This window comes from Notechis scutatus, chromosome 2, assembly GCF_049901735.1.
Source record: "Notechis scutatus isolate UNSWTSFEM ecotype Mainland chromosome 2, rNotScu1.2, whole genome shotgun sequence".
NCBI classification, from domain to species: domain Eukaryota; kingdom Metazoa; phylum Chordata; class Lepidosauria; order Squamata; family Elapidae; genus Notechis; species Notechis scutatus.
Window position 1 is genome coordinate 94,139,443 of NC_142010.1, and position 20,680 is coordinate 94,160,122.

General features: G+C 35.1%; 1 protein-coding gene across 1 annotated transcript in view; it reads left to right on the top strand.

Moving 5' to 3' along the window:
* The window catches only part of SLIT3 (slit guidance ligand 3), a 519,460-nt gene that overhangs the window by 428,995 nt on the left and 69,785 nt on the right, over nt 1–20,680 (top strand). Inside the window, exons 24-27 of the mRNA XM_026688600.2 lie at nt 1,124–1,195; nt 6,966–7,129; nt 8,549–8,673; nt 12,928–13,025. Coding sequence (XP_026544385.2) covers nt 1,124–1,195; nt 6,966–7,129; nt 8,549–8,673; nt 12,928–13,025 — 459 coding nt within the window. The remainder of the gene's footprint in view (nt 1–1,123; nt 1,196–6,965; nt 7,130–8,548; nt 8,674–12,927; nt 13,026–20,680) is intronic.

Sequence of the window (20,680 nt, forward strand, 5' to 3'; positions counted from 1 at the left end):
AATACAATATTAGTAAGAAAATAGTGTATTTCATTGTTTATATTCTAAACCCTCTGGAATCATTTTTGTCAAATCCAGCAGTTATACAGACATAATACGTACAAATTTTTAAAATGAATCTCCTCTAGAGAGTCAAAATCACATAGGAAAGGATATGGTCAAAAAGCAGTGAGCTTTTTTTACTTTTACTGTAATTTTTCTAAGTAGTCTGATCTATGTAGCACTGTATTGTTAGAAAGAATAGTAGATGTTGACAAAATGCTGTCACTGTCAATTTTCTCTATTACATTTGTTTCAGAAAATAATAAAAGAAAAAAATTAATATTTCCTATTTGTCTAGATCAAGGATTGAATAACTTATCAGAATGTTGTCATATTGTCTAATTATTCTAAATTGCTTATTCAGATTCAATTATGTTTATTTTTTTTTCTTTGAAAAAGTCACTGGTACTCTTTATTAAGGGAGCCATTTTGGTCTATTGATTAAGGTACTAGGATAGAATTGGTGTGTCTGTATGTGCCAGTCCCACTTTAAGCATGAAATTAGTTCAGTGACCTCCACTCTCACTAAGACAAGCAATAGCAAACCATTTCCATTAAGATTGAGTCAAAGGCACACACGCAAAAATTAAAAAGCTATAAATAAATAAACTACTCCTTTTTTATTAAAGAAAGATATAAAAGTGTCTGTAAAGAGCCTGTTTCCTTCATTTCCAAATCTTTATGCAAAGATTGTATGGTGGCTTTCATGGTTAGGATGCTGGGTTGCAAGTTAACAAGCCTGTGTCCGAAACCCAAGTGCTGCCATGGGTGGGTGAGCCCTTGTCTTTCGCTCCAGGTCCTTCCAGAGACATGAACCCAACAGGCATTCCTGGGCAATGGTGATGTCACCAGCTAATATTTTCAACCCAGAAGCACCTTGGTTGCATCGCATTGCACTTGTGTCAGAAGCACCTCGGCAGCATTGCGATGCAATGCTTCCTTGTAAAATCTTTCCTGGACAAAATAGTGGGGAACATGAACTATATTGCTTCTTATTTAGTCAATAGATACTAAAAGCTAACTTAAACTCTTTTTATATTGTAACTGTATTCAAACATAATACTACTCTTTCTTCTCCCAGAACGCTTCATGGCAATGATATATCCAGTGTCCCTGAAGGGTCTTTTAATGATCTGGTGTCACTTTCTCACCTGTAAGTATTGTTATTGTCAAAAGATTATTAACTCTGTAGAAATGGGAGATTGCTATGGAAAATTTTTACCTCATGCTACAATTATTGTTATATGAATTTTATTTAGATAATTTCTATTTTCCAAGCAAATGTGAAAAAAACTTACCTTTTGAAACCTTTATTATCAAAGAGAAAATAGATCATTTGTTAAGTCTATTTATATCAAAGTTAGACTCCAAAGCAAATTTTCAGCAAAATATAAAAAACTTATTTTAACCTAAATGGTGAAAAATCTATGGATAAATGATCAAGCAGGCACATGCTATTGGTTCTTAATGTGTTCAGTAGTAGACCTGGTCCTTAACTTTCCAGAATATTTTTCACCTATTTAAATAGGATTGGTCTCCACTTCTTCATTCCAAAGAGAATTGACATTGCTAAAAAAAGAAAAAAGAAAAAAAAGACAAGTTAAAAGCCATCTAGGGACATACAGTTGCTGGAAAGATACCATCACGATTATGCTTTATGAACCATGTTATATTATAGTTTCTTCACACCCCATTTAGATTCCTATATTTTCCATTTGCTGTATCAGGGTATTTTGGGAAGAATGGCATTCTGAAGCAGTTTTCCAAATAACATAAGCTCAATAAGGAATTAGTGTTAGCCTATATTATATTTGCATTCACTTTTAACCTCATAGTCATCATGGAAAGGAATTAAAATACATATATAAATTTATAAATATTTCAACCTTTTTTAAATGTGTCCATTGCTCAAATAGCATCTATTTTTTAAAATGAATATATATTATTTGTGCAGTACGATACTTACTAATGAACATGATAATGCTTTATTAACGGTCATGTTTAATGGCATTATAAAGTCAAAACAATTTCTAGTCAGTTTAAATTCTACTAAAAATAAACATAATTTGTCACATTCACTTAAATAAAGGCAATTAATATATGTTTGTGTTTACATATTTATGCCTCTCGACTAGGTGAATTCATAACTACTGATTAAAATAATAGCCTGTAAAAAAAACCTTAAAAAACCTCTCAACACAAAAACTACCGGATATGGAACACAAAAGTACCACACATATCTACTGTTAAATCTCCTTTTAGAGAAACTGCAAAAAATAAAAATACAGGATGGATACAATAAGATAAAGGAGGAACAAAGCAAAACAGCATTGGATAAAATAAGATGAGGGACACAAGTGGCAGGTCAGGAAATGAATGGAAAGAGACCAGGCCAGTAGCTATTCCCTGGTAGCAGTTCAGCCTATTTTCCAAAGGTACCTAAGCTTTGTAGCTGCAATTTGCCCCTCTATCTTCTTCTTTGGTTTTTAACAGCTTAGTTTATTCTTATCAGCAAAAGTAACATACAAACCTACTGTAAATAGGATTTTGAAGTAAATCTTATTGGATAAACACACTGTTCCATTTGGAGGATTATATAATAATTTTCATTATAATTATTACAATAGCAGTTACCAGCTATAAATGATCTTCAAGAAACTGTTCTGCAAAGAAAGAATTGTCCAATAGAGAAGCCAGGAACAAAGAAAAATAGTCTTACGAGATTTTTTTTTTCCAATTTTCATAAGGTTTCTGTAATCTCAGCCACTAATATGTCACTTGACAGTCATTCATCCTTCTTCATTTGTTCTGCATCACTGCATACAGTAAATGTAAAAGTATGGTATTTTCTTCTGAAATAATAAATTCTGAGTCCATTAATTATCTTGGCTGCCAACGGCAATCACATATATTGTTTACAGAATGTTTTGATGACATGCTAAGTATTATTATATCTCCTTATAAATGAATATTATGACCTTATTACTACCTACTGATGTTTGAAAATAGTATGTAATATTTAGACTACATCAATTGGAACCTTGCAAAATGGAAACAATCAAGTAGGTAAAGTTCCCCCAGTTCAAATGTATTTATGTTTGTAAAACACTACAATCCTTAAAAATTTGGGGTACATCATGACTGATTGTGATTCATAAATTCAACTTCATCCTATCTTACCTATCCTGATCTGTGTGCTTTAAATTTAGTTAATTTTAAAATATCCTTTATATTATATTTCTATATATAGTTATAACACCGAGCCTTGGCCATATAATTAATATATTCTACCCAAACAAAAGTAACTGCCTTCAAATATGTTATAGCTGTCAGTGTTCTTGATCAGGAGAAATCTCCAACTCTTCCATGGAATTTTACAAAATGAGATGAATATGAATTCAACTTTTTCAACATATTCAAACATTCTGCCATTACAATCAGTACAATAAAAAGATGTGCATACCACTATTGAACTAATTGAGACAATTTTATTTGCAATTTAGGATTCAAAATCATGGTGCACTTTGATTAAAGCTTTTGGATGGAGACAATATTTGTACATTGTAGGTGTTATCAACTTCTAGATAGTGTGCAGTGGCCAGCAAGAACAATATTTACATATTTTAAATTACATCTTAGGATTCTATTTCAAAAAGCTTACAACAATGCATACAATAACTAATGAAAATGATTGTGTTGAAGAAAAATGGCTTGTCCATTATTTTCTCTGGTATGGCTCATTTCCATTTCCTCCTCAACTATTTATTTTATTATTCAATTATTTTTAAGGTTGCTTTATTATCTTAAAAATGTTATTTTGTGTTATGTAACAGCCATGGAAAAAGTCTAGGTTTTTTTTTTGTCTTTTCAATGATATTTTTGGAATAACCTGAGAAAATAAACACAATTTATTATCAATTTTATGTGCCCTGCTCTCAATAAATGTCATTCTCTTGTTGGTTAACAATAACATTTAAATCTACAAGTTTAAAACAAGTGAAAGAGCAAAGCAGATAATGCAGTCACACTGTCAATTGAAAAAAGGTGCTAGCAATGGAAGAAAGGACATGAAATTAAAATGATGGAACTGATATTCCTCTTTTTATTTGGTGCGTTATCCTATTTTGGGGGGATGTTTGAAGACTAAATTATTAGTGTAACATACTGTTGACCAATTGGATTTTTATTGGTCCAAAACAGCTGTTCAAACACATTTGTATAGGAAACTAGAGATAACTTAAGTGTATAGATTTGTATGTTGTATGTACATGAGCTTAAGCTCATATATAGTCAATCTGAATAATCTTCGTCTGTGTGAAAATACAGACAAGATATAAACTAGGTCCCTTTAAGGAAACTTTGTTCTTCTTATTTAATTTTAATGTATGAACTCTTGCCAGTAATTCAACTCATGAACTCTCAGCATGAGTTTGTCTAGGGCAAGCTTGTTTAATCAGTCATGTCTGTGGTTTTATATCAACAACTTTAGTTTATAATTTTATCCATCAGTATTCCATCTGCTTTTTTTCCTCAGTAAATCATTTTTAATATCAACTCCTTTACTAAAACATATTTATGTTATCTGTAAAGAAAAAGTCAACATCCAGAATTATCTTTTGATCATTCTTTTTGTAAATAATTTTCTAACTTTCTCTCCAGGGGCCAAATCCAACTAATATTTTCTTCTCCACAGGAACAATTTCTCAGCTTTAAGTAAAACATTTAATGTCAAAAGCAGTCTCACTTAACCTTTAGACCATTATCCTAAAAAAATTATTCTTGAACTTCAAGGGCTTCTGAACTCTTAAACCTTATATTAAAACAGAACCTTTACAGAAAGATGGATCTAGAAAATATGTTCAAAAGCAATTGAAATGGACATTTCTTAAATATTTCAACTTCTCTAAAAATTTGCAACCATTACGTGTTGTAAGAAACTTTTCTAAAAAGTCAAAAGAGGAACATAAAAATCATCATATGTCAATCAATCCAATATAATACCTAGTATTTATTTCATTATAGTCCATCTTTCTTTTAAAATTCTTAAGAAAGAATCATCCCTCATTTTATACACATAACCACAAATCAATGAATTAGGTCGAATTATTCAATTTCTTCCAGCCAAAGCCACCCAATTAATTTTGTGATTGGGTCTTGATATAAATTTTGAGTCTTACCAGGTCCAGTTCAGCACAGTAAAAATTACTTTACAATGGTTCTCAACACCTGCTGGAATAAACTTACTGATCTTAAGAAGTTAATAGATATAGGATTGATTCACTTGATAGAAAAAGTGTTACTATATTAATATCTTGGTTCCATACCCATTCATCTTGGAATAAACCCTACTGAATTTAATGAAACTTCTGAAAAGTTCCTGTTATAAAGCTGAATTTCCATATTCTTTTGGGAGTAACATCCACTGTTCAATGATGTTTGTTTCTTAGTAGAAGTATATAGCACTGTAAATAAAATTATTTCTAATCATTATGTTAAACATCTGTTCTTTAAAAATATTACCATTTTAATAATTGTGATAATATTTTTAGAATTATTTGAATCATTTCCTTATTCCATAATCATAGCAGGGAAATTATGTTTATCTACAAAATAAGATATTTAAACTCTTCGTTTGCAAAAATAGCAATGCATTAAATACTTATTATATACTCTTAAGAACAAAATGCAAGGATAAAATTGCAATACAGATAGTCCTCAACTTATGACCACAATTAAGCCCAAAATTTACATTGTTAAGTAAGACATTTGTTAATTGAATTATGTCCCATGTTACAAAGTTTATGACCTTTCTTGCCACAGTTGTTAAGTGAATCACTATAGTTGATAAGTTAGTAACCTGTTTGTTAAGTGAATCTGCCTTCCCTATTGACTTTGCTTCTCAGAAGGTTGCAAAAGGTGATCACATGACCTTGGGACACAACATAAGTATGAACCTGTTGCCAAGCGGCTGAATTGTGATTACATGATCATGAGGGTTGTAACTGTGAAGAAAGGTCATATGTAACTTTTTTCAGTGCTTTTTGTATCTTTGAATGGTTACTAAATGAACTGCTGTAAGTTGAGGACTACTTGTAGAAAGCCAAAAGTTGTTTAGAAAATTATTCAATTATAATGTAAGAATTAGAGTGGCATATCCTCTATAAAGTTGGATGCAACATGCTTTCTAAGACAAAGAGATGGGTGACTGTGGAGTGAAGAATAAATAAACAGAAATTGGAAAAAGATTAATGAGTATTCTGATGTTTAGTCTTTTTTTCATTATCCTAACTTACATTTTTGTAATCAGTGATCAGACCACCATACACAAATTTGTCTTTTCAGCAAAGGAAGAAGAATCATTTGCTTTTTATGTAAGGTATGATGGCTTCCAACTAGAAATTAAAAGATACTGATCCAGAGTTGCTTGGAGTTTTTGAGACGAGAATCTTGATAAGTTCTTAAAGTTACAGGAATAGATAGGGACTCTACGTGACTTATATTCAAATTAAATTTAACCATCATTTATCTGGAGTTATACATTAGATCCTGTTCCAAGCTGCCCTGAGTGGTGAAACTAGATTGAAGATTGCTAAAAATATCTTCTATCCTTCTGCTTCGTCTCCTTATTCTGTGGCTATCTATTTCCAATTTCAATTACCATTTTTAGATAATCCTGATCCTTCATTTAGTTCCCATACATTAAGGTGAGGATATGCATTGAAATTCTTGCACAACTCTAAGTACAAAAAGAATGGGACTGTAAATACTGGCGGATGTTGGCAGATATCATAGACCAAGAACTGGTATTAAGAACTGGATTTATAAATCAAGAAATTTTCTTCTAATTGTACCAGCATAAAGAAAGGAGTCATGCAATCGGACAAATGTCTTTTTCCTTCTCTTTTTTTAAAAACCCAATTTAGAGCACTTGGTACAAATCCTTTACATTGCGACTGCAGCCTGCGCTGGCTTTCAGAGTGGGTAAAGGCAGGCTACAAAGAGCCTGGCATTGCACGATGTAGTAGTCCAGATGACATGACCGACAGGCTTTTACTAACAACACCAACTCAGCATTTCCAATGCAAAGGTAGGTATAATTCTTGGTCCTCTGCAATTAGATAGGAGACCACCAGGAAATTCCAGTATACTGTAGACCTGGAAAAAAATATTTTTTAAAAAAATGTGTAAGAAGGCAATTGCAACCCACTTTTCTACTGCACTACTTCTAATGGAAAAAACATGGACACATTGGACACGGCTTAAAAAAGGCTTTACTTTTGAGGATAAAGAATTGAAATTTGAAGAAGGTAAAGAATAAAAACTTGGTGATGAATGTGTGCCATTATTCAATCCTAATTTTCCCTCATAAACTCTGAACTAAACAGAAGCTATATACTTTTCTTCTGCCTAAAAAATCCATGTTTCCAAAAACTTTATTGTGATATTCATACAGTGGCGGATTAAGGCTCACTGGTGCCCTAAGCACTGACAAATCTTGGTGCCACACTCCTTTGTACATACTGTACAAATGAAACCAAGCTTAGGCTACATAATTTTTATGGCGCTCCCTTTGGGCCTGGTGCCCTAGCACATGCTTAGTCTCCTTAACGGTTAATACACCACTGTATACAAATGGTGCTTTCTTTTAATTTTGCATTTCTGTTGCCCTTAAATCTATATATTAAAGGATCCTCTTTCCTTCCCAGTATTTGTGATGTTCCATTTTCTGCCCACTGATCATTAAAGAGTCACTCATATGCCTGTCAAAGACAATTATATTAAGGATCCAGGTGATCCATAAGAAAAGATTTGGGTGTGAGGGGGATTCTTTATCTCAGAATTTTACTGAAATTTACATCAGTTTACCATTCAAGTTTGATAGTGGTCATGTTTGAAATGTGAGATTTTTTTTTCTCTACTTGGCTAATTTTTAGTTTATTTATCTATTACACATTCAGTCATTACAGGAGCAAGAGGTAATATACATAGTTCTCGTTTCCCCAGTGAGATAAAATAATTTCATTTCATGTCAGAGCTTCATCTTGACAGAATGCTTCAAAAGATAGTATAGGCATGCCTTTGAAAGAAATACGGCAATTCTTTGTAACACTTGAGCTTTACCCTTAGCATTTTCTTAAAACAGGAAAGTGTGTGGGGTTTCTAGGGTTTCGTGACCCAAGCTACCTCAAAGGGATGACATTTATTTCTTTCATTTTATTTTGCTTTTATAGCATAATGAAATGAATCCTTCTTAAGATAGTATTTTTTGCAAGTTAGCTTTGTTCCAGCACAGTGTTTGTACTTGAAATGCACTAAGGTCGCTGATACATAATACAGTTGCAGCACTTAAACTTCCAAGAGAATGTATTTATGTATTTATATACACATGTTTATATGCACCATGCACCAAAGACTCTTGAGTAATGTGCTTGTATATGAAGCAATGTCTTGAAAATGTTTTAAATTGTTTTCAAACTTTTTCAGATGCATTCTTGTTTTATTGCAGGTGTTGTTGACATCAGCATTGTGTCCAAATGTAACCCTTGCCTATCTACTCCCTGTAAAAATAATGGGACTTGCAACAATGATCCCGTGGATTTTTACCGATGTACTTGCCCATTTGGCTACAAGGTAGAGTAACTGATAATAGATGGATTTCAGCATTGAATAGCAATAGTACTTAGACTTGTAAACAGCTTCATAATGCTTTACAGCCCTCTCTAAGTGGTTTACAGAGTCAGCATGTTGCCATCAACAATCACATAATACAGGGCAATCTTGTCACATAATAAGATTGCACAAGTGCTGTTGGAGCTGCTTAGTGAACAATGACATTACACGTGGTCCTACATCTCAAACACTTGTTTTTCTGAAGCAAATGTAGAGATTTTTACAAAGCAGAACAAGTAGTTGCTGTGCCTGAGTATGTTACATTTGTACAATGTGTGCCTAAAGACAGTATAAGATTGAGAAGTGAAATGCTTACAGATACGAGGGCTGGAAAAGTAGAAGAAAAAACAACAACATCAAAAGCTAGGAGTACAAACACAAGGAACATTGTATAAAGCCAAGTAAGCTTGCTTCAATAACTGAAAAATATCTATACAACTGTGACATACTATTGAAAAAAAGTAACTTTTGACAAGTTCAGATGTGAACATTATGAAAAGAGCTTTTTTTTTTATACTAAGCTCTTCCTCACTAAAATATCATGCTAATTTAGGAACAATGTCTTTCTTCCTTCTCACCAGTCAGCTTCAAACATGGATGTTCATCTGGAGTCTATTACCTTGATAAATTATCCCAAACCTCCCCACTCAGCATTGTTATTCCTTGTTTGATGTAGATATGGAGTAAACTTTCTATAGAAAAGTTCACAGATATATCAATAGACTGTGGAAACCTTAATTCAAGAATGATTGGGCAAGACTGAGTTTTATTGAATACTCAATGGCAAGGCAATTCTATCTTTTTCTGAAACATATAATTTGATAATCACAGCAGGTCTTCAGTCATGTGCATTACTACAAAGGAAATGATATGATTAAAACCAGAGATGACATAATTCAATAGGATATGCTGGATAAAGTCATAAAATCTTAAATAGAGATTCCAGTTGTAGAAAGCAACTGATGCTAACTGTACATATTATGTGTGTGTGTGTGTGTGTGTGTGTGTGTGTGTGTGTGTGTTTTCTTACGTTTTCGTGGGTATCTATATGTATGGTATTCAGCTTTGTTTGGGTATTTTCCCATGTCATATATAGCTTTTAAAGTTGTAGCGACGTTTCGGCAGAATCTCATCTGCCATCATCAGGCTTCTGTATTGTTTTCGTCTGTGAGTCAGGCTTTCACAGCCGTTTCTGTTTTAAATTGTGTATTGATGTATGTGGCAGGGCATGATGCACAGGGGACTTCATATATGCCTTGGTTTTCCAGGTCAATTTTATCTTTAGGGTTTCTTAGGATGGCTGCTATATTTCTGTCTGTTTTCCATAAAAGCAAAATCACAGGCCTGATCCACAAAAACACACTGAGACATAATGGAGACCTAGAAGATGAACAGACCTACGGAACAGCTGTTCTGCCCTACATAAGAGGTACTACAGACAAAATCAGTAAGATACTACACAGGCATCACATCAAGACTGCCTTCAAAACAGACAGAAAAATAGCAGCTATCCTAAGAAACCCCAAAGATAAAATTGACCTGGAAAACCAAGGCATATATGAAGTCCCCTGTGCATCATGCCCTGCCACATACATTGGACAGACCAATGGAGGAATAAGTACCCGCCTGGATGAACATAAAAATGCAGTAAAAAAGCTGGAACACACTTCCTCATTAGTCCAACACATGAAAGCCACAGGTCATAGCATCGACTTCAATGGCACCAAAACCCTAGCCACTATAGAAAACCCCAGCTACAGAATTATCAGAGAAGCCATAGAGATTGAAAAAAAGACCTGAAAGCATGAATAGAAGAGATGATTCCACCAGACTGTCAATTATTTGGAAGCCTGCACTCACAAATAAAAAAATCTCCACACGACAAGCCAGGCAAACACCTAGGCACAAACAGATCCTCCCTGATACCTCCAGCTCAAACACACCCCAACCAGGTACCCAGATGAAACCTAGCTTCCTAATAAATGATAGCCGTCCGTTTACTCGGAGCCAAGCCACACTAAAAGCCTCCAATACAGGAAACACAATGTTGCCAGCCAATCAAGACAAAAAAAGTTACAAAACAGACAGAAGATATTAGAAACACCAATCAAGCAGAACACAGCAAACTCCAAGACCAATAAACACAGACCAAGACTCCCAACCAATCAGGATGAAGAAAAAACCATTCTGGCACAGCAGTAGGCTAGCCCCAAATTTAAAACAGAAACGGCTGTGAAAGCCTGACTCGCAGACAAACACAATACAGCAGCCCAATGATGGCAGATGAGATTCTGCCGAAACGTTGCTACAACTTTAAAAGCACAAGTATAATGACGTGGGAAAATACCCAAACAAAGCTGAATACCATACATGTAAGTACCCGTCACCCTGGCCCCATTTTCCCCCCAAGCTCACTGGAAAACTTGAAAATAGTCTGGCTATTTTCAAAAATAGCAGAGAAGTACTGTATTTGCATGAGATCCAAATTACTTTTTCCAAATAATTTTCAAGTGTGCGCTGACCTACTAAAATATCTCCCCCATGTGTCTCTCTATATTTTACTTTCAATCTCTCATTTCAATCCCTTTCCTTACCTGTACATCTTGTCCTCAATTATAAATTATTCATTTGACTTTTTTCATTTATCTTAGAGAATATTGTTATGTCAGGGCTGGTATGAGTGAAACCTGAACCTAACTGGCTCCCAGCAATGGTCGCTGACTAGGTATATTTGGACCAGTCACCCTTCCTTAATCAAACCTTAAGCAAGTTATTGTTGGGTGGAAAATGAGAAGAGAGATATTATGCATGTTGCCTCGAGTTCTTGAGGCAACATACATAAGGCAGGGCATGAATCAGATAGATAGATAGATAGATAGATAGATAGATAGATAGATAGATAGATAGATAGATAGATAGATAGATAGATAGATAGATAGATAGATAGCCTTCTCTAACCAGGATGCTCTTTAGATATATGGACATTGACATTTTAGCAATGACAATGCTTATTGGAGAATTCATGAAGAATAGTCCTTGTTTTAATGTACCTTTATTGATTGTTAAATAAACTATTTATACTAAGAGTGTAAATATACTTGCACCTTTAGCTACAATTTTATATTGTTATGTGCCATGGTGGTGCAATGGTTAGAGTGCAGTACTGCAGGCTATTTCTGCTGACTGCCAGCTGACTGTAATTTGACGGTTCACATCTCACCAGGCTCAAGGGTTACTCAGCCTTCCATCCTTCTGAGGTGGGTAAAAGGAGGATACAGATTGTTGGGAGCAATATGCTGACTCTGTAAACCGCTTAGAGAGGGCTGTAAAGCACTGTGAAGTGGTATATAAGTCTTATTGCTATTGTATATACCATGGTATGCACAGTCATCTTGGAGTAAAGCCACTTTAGCTAAAGGGGATCCTAACTTGGATAAAGTTGTATTTTAATATACATTAAATTGTTCAAGAAAAAATCTTCTGGAAATAAAGTTTTTGACTGAATTGTAAAAATACGAAGAGCCAAAGCTCTTTGTCTGAATGGATTTGAATATTGTAAAAGACAATGGGTTCATTTTATTTTACATCTTTATAGCAGTTTCATAGTACATTTAATATGACTTCTATGTACAATGTACAAGCATTGTACATAACAGAATCTCTCCTGTATTTCATGCAAAGAATCAGTCTGTGGACAATATGTTCCACAAGCATAGCAGTTCATCCTGAAATCTCTGTTAGAAAGAAATAATACTGTCCTTGGAAAATGATGATTTAACTCTACAATAAAAATAAAAATCAGTGCTGCGCAGTTTTTTTTCAAACATACTTTGGAGAGGCAATTTTTTCTAACTGATGTTGCTTTGATTAACCCAACAACCTAAGACCCAATAAATGGCTGTATGTCTCTTTTCATATAAATGTTTATTGTTTATATTGAGTACTTTACAAGGACATAATCTGAACCACGTATTCAAAAACTGGATGATAAAATGTCTTTCACCATGCAGTTCCGATATTCATATATTTATTATCTTCTTGCTGTTTGCATTGCTTTAATAGGAAAAAAAGATAGTTTCATTGAATAAGAACAAGTGTTTTGATTCTGAAGGATACATTCTTTGTGCCTGCGAAGGCCAGGTTAGGAAAACAGAGTGAACTTCCCAGTCAGTAATAGAAAATGACTAATGTTTCCTGTTTAACTTTTACTGATAGGGTCGAGATTGCAGCACACCTATTCATGCTTGCATTCAGAATCCATGCCAGAATGGGGGAACTTGCCATCCTACTGACACAAATCAAGACGGATTCAGGTAACCAACAACAAAGCGTGATTAAAACCAATGATGGCAATGGATAAAGCAACTTGTTTTCACTACTTTGATGCATAAAAGGCTACCGTACAAAACCATCCCAGAGAAATTAAACTAAAGCATGGTCTAGATTGGCAAATTAAATCATTGGCTCAATTGCTTTGAATGAGAAAGTGATAGATGCACTTACATTTTTCCTGTTTAAAACCGGCAGACTTAAAAGTATTTAACTTTGTCTTTACCAAGACCTTCATCTGAAACAAAGAATTATATTTGGGTCAGGGCTGGGTGGATTGTATGCATGCAGTCATCCCATTTTGATTCTAATTATGTGCTCTGGAGCATACGGGAGGGTGGTGTAGCAGTTCTTTACAAGAGCTTGTAAGTCAAATCTTTTCAGAGCACAAAGCAATGATTTCAAAGATTTGCAGACAGGTGCTATATTAAACAGTTAATATGTCCTTTATCTATTGCCACTTCTCTTATTAAATCCCTACAACTTCTAAGTTTAAAACATTCCTTGGTTCATTGTTTAAAGTGGAATCTTAGGGTAACTTCCAATTGGATTCTAAGAGGTCTCAGAAGTGTTTGGGCTGGTTCTGCAAATGATTCTGTCAATTTCTGTTTAATAGACAGAAATTCTATCTAGTAGGAGGTAGAAGTAGGAGGGCTGTCAAGATTTTTCTAAATTGGTTTTTCAACATACTTCAAAGATGATCCTATAACACACGAAAGAACTGCAGGTCCTGACTTGAATATGATAAGGCACAACAATAAGCGTATGCAGGCTTTGCTATATTAATATGTGCATTAAAGCTTCAGCTTTTTCCTCTGCTTTTATTGCACCAACAAACTCAAGGCATACGGAATTATTTTAGATTTATTTATTCATTAAATAGATCTATAGGGCCATCTAACTCATACATGATAACTCCAGGCAGCATACACATTAAAAATCAACAATATAAAAGCCCTAGAATGTACGTGTGCACACACACACACACACACACATCATGGCAGTGACAAACGCAATTTTACAAGCCACTTGATCAGGTGCAAATCAACCTGGGATCCCCAAGCCCACTGACAAAACCCTATCTTCATGGCATTCCAGAAGGAGGGGATCAACCTTATTTCCAGGGAAATGGTGTTGCAAAGGGAGGGAACCACTATAGACAAGAACTTCTTCTAGATTCCATGAGGTGTACTTCCTTAATAGATGGAACCTATAACAGCCTTTCCACTCTGGTGGCCAAGTAGACTTAACTTGGGGAAACACAGTTTGTCCTATATCCTGGCCCCAAGTCATACAGGGTTTTGAGCAGTCTAACTTGTACTCCTGTCTCCTCCTTCCAGAATTATTTTACAAAACCCTCAGAGGATTGTTATAACACTTTATGTGAGGTTTTTGAGGAAAATATCTCTGGTGACCAATCCTGATGCCACCTTTGATGAAAAGCTAACTTATGTCTATATCTACTGACTCCTTGTACTATAGGATACATTTCAATATGTGATATCTGGGGATGTGGACATATTTCTTGGAACAATATGTTCCACCACTGGATCTTTCTCAAAGGTGGCTCATAAGTTCTAGCCAGTAGTATATTAAAGGTGCTATAGTTCACATCATACTTCTTTGTCAGTCCTTTAAAGTAGACTAGGAAAGGTTAAGAATGCCAGTACTACATTTTTATGAAGTTATAGAAACAGAATCTTGCAAGTCTGAATGCACTTCCCCTTCCTTCAAACCTGAGACACTTTCTCAGATTGCTTTTCAACTTAAAATTTCTTTTGCCTAACATTGTCTTGGTTCTGACTCTTCCTCCTGTTTCTCAAAGTTACTTTTACAGCCGATTATTTTAAGAAATAGCAAAATGTATCCTTGTTTGAGTGAATCAGTTGTTAGTGCTCTTCTTAAGAAGCCTGCTGGATCTCTTAAAGATGGGTGATTATGAGCCAATCTGTAACTCATATGATTAGACAGGTGGCTGATAGATGTTTTTCAACTGCAGGCAGACCTGGGGGAAGAAATATTGTGACAAATTTAAAATGACTTCAAATGGGCTACATAATTGAGATTGTCTTGATTAGGTCGATGTATTATTTTTGTCTTGGGATTGACAGAGGGAGCATAGCCTGTTGGGTTTTTTTTTTTTTTTGGATCTCTCAGGTTCCTTTGATATCATTGCCTCGAAACAAAGGCATAGTTTTGTAATGGTTCCATTATTCAGTCTCCAACACTTTAATTTTCTACAAGAAACTACTGAAGGGGATCAGAAGTTTTGGAATTGTGTTCTATCAGTAAGCTGACGACATCAAGATTTATTCTTCAGGAACTGGTGTGGCTTCTCTGAATGCCTGTCTGCAAACAGTAATAGGGTAAATGAGAGAAAAATTGAAATTGAATCCAGAGAAGGCAAAGAAGCTTATTATAAGGGTCTATAATTCGGGGGAGATGATAGATCAGCCATTCTGAATGGGATTTTATCCTCCCTTTTGGTTACAAATATCTCTGGTTTCCTAGATTGAAGAAATGATTAGGAACACCTTTTGCCAACTTTACCCTTTCTGGAAAACAATGATCATAAAGCTATGATTCATGCACTGGTAACCTCCCAGGGTGACCACAATCAATGCATACTTAAATCTAATAAAGAAACTTCAATTGATTAGGCCTAACTATTTTATTAGATCTTTTTAAAAAATCATTGCTTTGTATAGGGCTTTAACTGTTAATATTTATTCTAATTATTTTAACTATTTGCTGTCATTGCTATTTTATGGTTTTAGTATCTTTACTTTAAATTTGTAGTTAATCACTGAGATAGTAAGCACCATACACACCTCCACTTCAAAACTCACAAATTCACATGCACAGAAGTAATGCAGAAGAAACTCCTCTAATTACCTCATAGACAAGCCTGTGAGAGTGGATACATTTTTAAAAGAAGTTCTCTTATTGGCAAGTTATTGCCCAGATATCCAGATTCATTGGGCCATTTTAACCAGCCCTTCACTCTTCCATAGATTTATCAAATGGCAATTATCTCTCCATTGTACAGAGCTCCTCCATGTTCAGATCAACTGGACCCTAAATAACTGTACAACTGAAATCATACACACAACCTTCTACAATGCTATTACAAATCTGGGACTGGAACAACTAGTAACCAACAACACTAGACTAAACAACTGCCTCGATCTCATCTTCTGCAACAGTTTGAACCTAATCTACGGAATACAATCTAAAGAACCCTTTTCCAGTAGTGACCACAATATGATAGACTTTTGTCTCAACATACATCCACACAAAAATCACCACAATGATGTAATCCCTTATTGTAACTTCAAAAAAGGCAACTATGATCTTATAGACAACGATCTCTCATCCCTTGATTGGCAATCTCTATTCACTGGATGCAATACCGTTGAAGACCATTATAACATGTTTTTACTTGAAGTCAAAAGAGTCATCAAACTATATGTACCAACAACAACTCCCAAAACAAAACAAAAAAGCAGATTACCCATATCAATAAGGAAACTTCAATCCAAAAAGAGATCACTCTGGCGGAAAAACAAATCTGGTCACGTTGCCAATTTCAAAAACCAATACAAAAATCTATGCCACCAGATAAAGACCGAATGCACCAATTACCACATTAAACAAGAGGAAAACCTTCTAAGCACCAATTCCACCCGCGCTTTTTACAATTTTGTAAACAACAAACTAAAAGACTCAAGGTCCATCCCTCCCTTGATAGGACCTGATGGTAAAGACTGCAACGACGACACCATTAAAGCCAACATCTTTAACACATTCTTCGGCTCAGTATTTGTAAACAGCAATGGATCATGCCCAATATTTCCTAGCCGTACCACAGATAACAACAATGATCTAATACATATCGATTTCACAGAAGACAATGTTGAAAAAGCACTACGCAACCTAAAACCATCTCTATCTATTGGACCGGATGGAATATGTGCCTACTTCTTAAGAAAGCTATCCACTGCCATAGCCAAACCTCTAAGCATAATCTTTGAAAAATCTTTCAGAACCAGCTCCTTGCCTAACCTATGGTCACAAGCCACAGTCATCCCCATCTTCAAAAAGGGAGACCCAAGCCTAGTTGAAAATTACAGGCCAATCTCCTTATGCTGCGTCACCTGTAAAGTCATGGAATCAATTATTAACCAATCCATCATCCTTCACTTAGAGACAAATAACCTACTCTCCAATAAACAATTCGGTTTCAGAAAAAAACTATCCTGTAATCTGCAACTCTTACACTGCAAAAACATATGGACGACACAACTCGACCAGGGCAAAACAATAGACGCAATCTATATAGACTTCTGTAAAGCCTTTGATTCAGTGGTACACGACAAACTACTCCTAAAAATAAAATCCTATGGTATCTCTGGACAACTGAATAACTGGATAGAAGCATTCCTGTCAAACAGACAACAAATGGTCAAAATCGGGAGCGTCCTATCAAATCCAGTACCTGTCAATAGTGGTGTTCCCCAAGGCAGTGTTCTAGGACCAACTCTCTTCATACTCTACATAAACGACCTCTGTGATCATATTAAGAGCAATTGCGTTCTCTTCGCTGATGATGTAAAGCTGTTCAATACCACAGACAATACTGCTACCCTACAAAAAGATCTTGACTATGTATCAGAATGGTCAAACAAATGGCAACTTCAAATCTCAACAAATAAATGCTCTGTCTTACATATTGGCAAAAAAAAATCCGAAAATAAAATACAAGCTGAATAGTCAAGATCTTGTTGATGACCCAAGCTCTGTAAAGGACCTTGGAATACTCACCTCTAATGATCTAAGTTCTAGAGCCCACTGCAACTACATAGCCAAAAAGGCATTAAGAGTTGTTAACCTAATCCTACGTAGCTTTTTCTCTGGTAATATCACACTACTAACCAGAGCATACAAAACATTTGCTAGACCAATACTCGAATACAGTTCATCAGTCTGGAACCCTCATTACGTATCTGATATTAGCACAATTGAGAAAGTCCAGAAATATTTCACAAGAAGAGTTCTCCACTCTTCTACTCATTGTAGAATACCTTATGCCACCAGACTTGAAATTCTAGACCTAGAAAACCTTGAATTACGCCGTCTTCGGTCTGACTTAAGCATGGTATACAAAATCATACATTGCAATGTCCTACCTGTCAATGAATACTTCAGCTTCAACCATAACAACACAAGAGCACACAATAGATACAAACTCAAAGTAAACCGCACCAAACTTGATTGCAGGAAATACGACTTCAGCAATAGAGTGGTCAATGTCTGGAATACTCTACCTGACTCTGTAGTTTCTTCCCCAAACCCTTTAACTTTAACCTTAGACTGTCTACTATTGACCTCACCCCTTTCCTAAGAGGTCTGTAGGGGGCGTGCATAAGCGCACCAACGTGCCTACCGTCCCTGTCCTATTGTTTCTCTTATTCTTTTATTTTTCTTATATGTAACCATTTCATGTATTCACAACTATGTATACATTTATACTTATTATCTTGTAAACAATTGGCAAATCAAATAAAAATAAATAAATAAATAAATAAATCATCAATCTCATTTCAACAGAATACCATAGAGAACATTTATCTTGCTGCTTGCTAGCACCTTGATACTCATAGGGGCAAGCTGATAATTATTACCAACTAAGTGAACACAATTTGTATGGAAATGACAATCCCCCAAGACAAGGAGTCTAGAGTAATGCTACATCTAGGGCAAGAGGAGAGGTTCCTTGCTAGCTGGTTGGTCAGCATGTTAATAGAAACCCAAAAGTATCTTGGCCTGCCACATGCAACAGTCTAACTTCAGAATTGGTAAATACCTTCCACTTTCCCTTCTCTTCAGTCCATGACTAGCAGATCATAGATTTTGCTGAGAGATGAACTTCTCCAGTTGTTGACTACCAAGTCTTTATGATGTGACAAGTCAATGTGTTCATCCAGAATAATCAGTGTTTTATCACTAATTGATCTAGCATTGCAGGTCCACCACTGCTGTCAGTTTGACTTCCTAGTTCATGCTGCAACCAGGAAAGAACTGAGGCTAGTCATTGATCTGCCTACCTTTTTCTGAAATATCTAGGTTTCTCCCTTCCACCATATTTCCTACTATATTTTCATCTTACTTCACCATTATCCAAGCTATTTTCAATGTCCCTTGTCAATTTAGAGAAGACCAGGGCAGTTTCAAATTCGACATTTTTGATAGTGATACCACCCTCATAGTTTGGTATTCATTTTAAGTTCATTTTAAGCTTCAATCCAGGAAGATAAGAAACCCTGGGATGATGGTCTATGTCAGGAATACATAATATTGTGGTTGATCCTGTAAGAAATAACTTTTTCATACATAAATAAGCATCTAAACACCTAGGCAAACAAAGATTGGAAGAAATACTTTCTGTCTCTCTTGATATCAGTCTGGGCCAAAGGGAGGTCTTATTCCTAGCATCCAGTTACAAAGAATGTTGGTGTTCTATTCTCATGTAGTTCATTTCTTTTTCCATTGTGCTTCAAAATGAATCATATCTTGGGGGATAATCCATAAGTAACATTGATGAGCATGAAATGTTATATGGAAGCTGTCTTTGGAATGTTCTGTTGTTATGGCCTGTGAAAGAAATTATATTTTCTATATATCTTTCTCCCAGTGAAATATATTAATACACATGCTCAGCTGCCAAACTTGTCAACTCTTTGCTTTTATGAATGTAAGCCAAAGCATTCTTCCATATGAAATGCCAAGTGATTTAACTTGAAGGATTCTGTAGTCACAGACAAGAAAAATTATCTTCTAAATAATAGCAGAGTAGTGACATAAGCCAGGAAATTCACTCTGTTTTGACTGGAACTCCATTCTGATACCCTTCCTGTTCAAGCTGTGTTTAGCTTGCATAAAGGGCCCAAACAGCAGGTAATACTGCTTTTCATATTTGTTGTTGTAACATGCTACCACAACAGTGTCAGTAAAAGGCATGGGGTCAGGTAGAAGTCTTAAACAACATGCCTTTCTTTGACCTTAAATAAGGATGATTACTCCAGAAAGAAATGAAATAATTATTTATGGGGCCTATTAACCTACCTAATTAAAAAAAATAGTTCATAAAATTCTCAGCTTGCATTGTCTATATAATAATGCTCAGAATATGGGTAACAAACAAGAAGTGCTAAAACTCTTACTATAAAGAGGGAAATTTGATTTCATATGTATAATAGACACTTGGTGGGTGGAATCCCATGATTAGAACAGAGCAGATGAAGGATATGATTTGTTCAAACGAACAGAACTAAGAGAAAGGGAGGGCAAGTTGCTCTCTGTATTAAAAGTATCCACTCCTACTCAGAAATCCAAATGAATCAATTTGACAATGCTCTGCAGGAATGAATTAAAGCAATACTGTTATTGATGGCTGCTACCCTGTAGGTGATGCTGTCCAAAAGCAAATTGCAGGACATAAAGGACAAATGATCTGGAAGTTTGGATGACAAACTTTGTCAGGCATAGATCTTCCAGGAAATCGTTGACTTGATTTGATGATGCCATTTTTATTTAAAGGACAGAGGAAGACACAAAAGGATAAACTCTTCCTAACTTG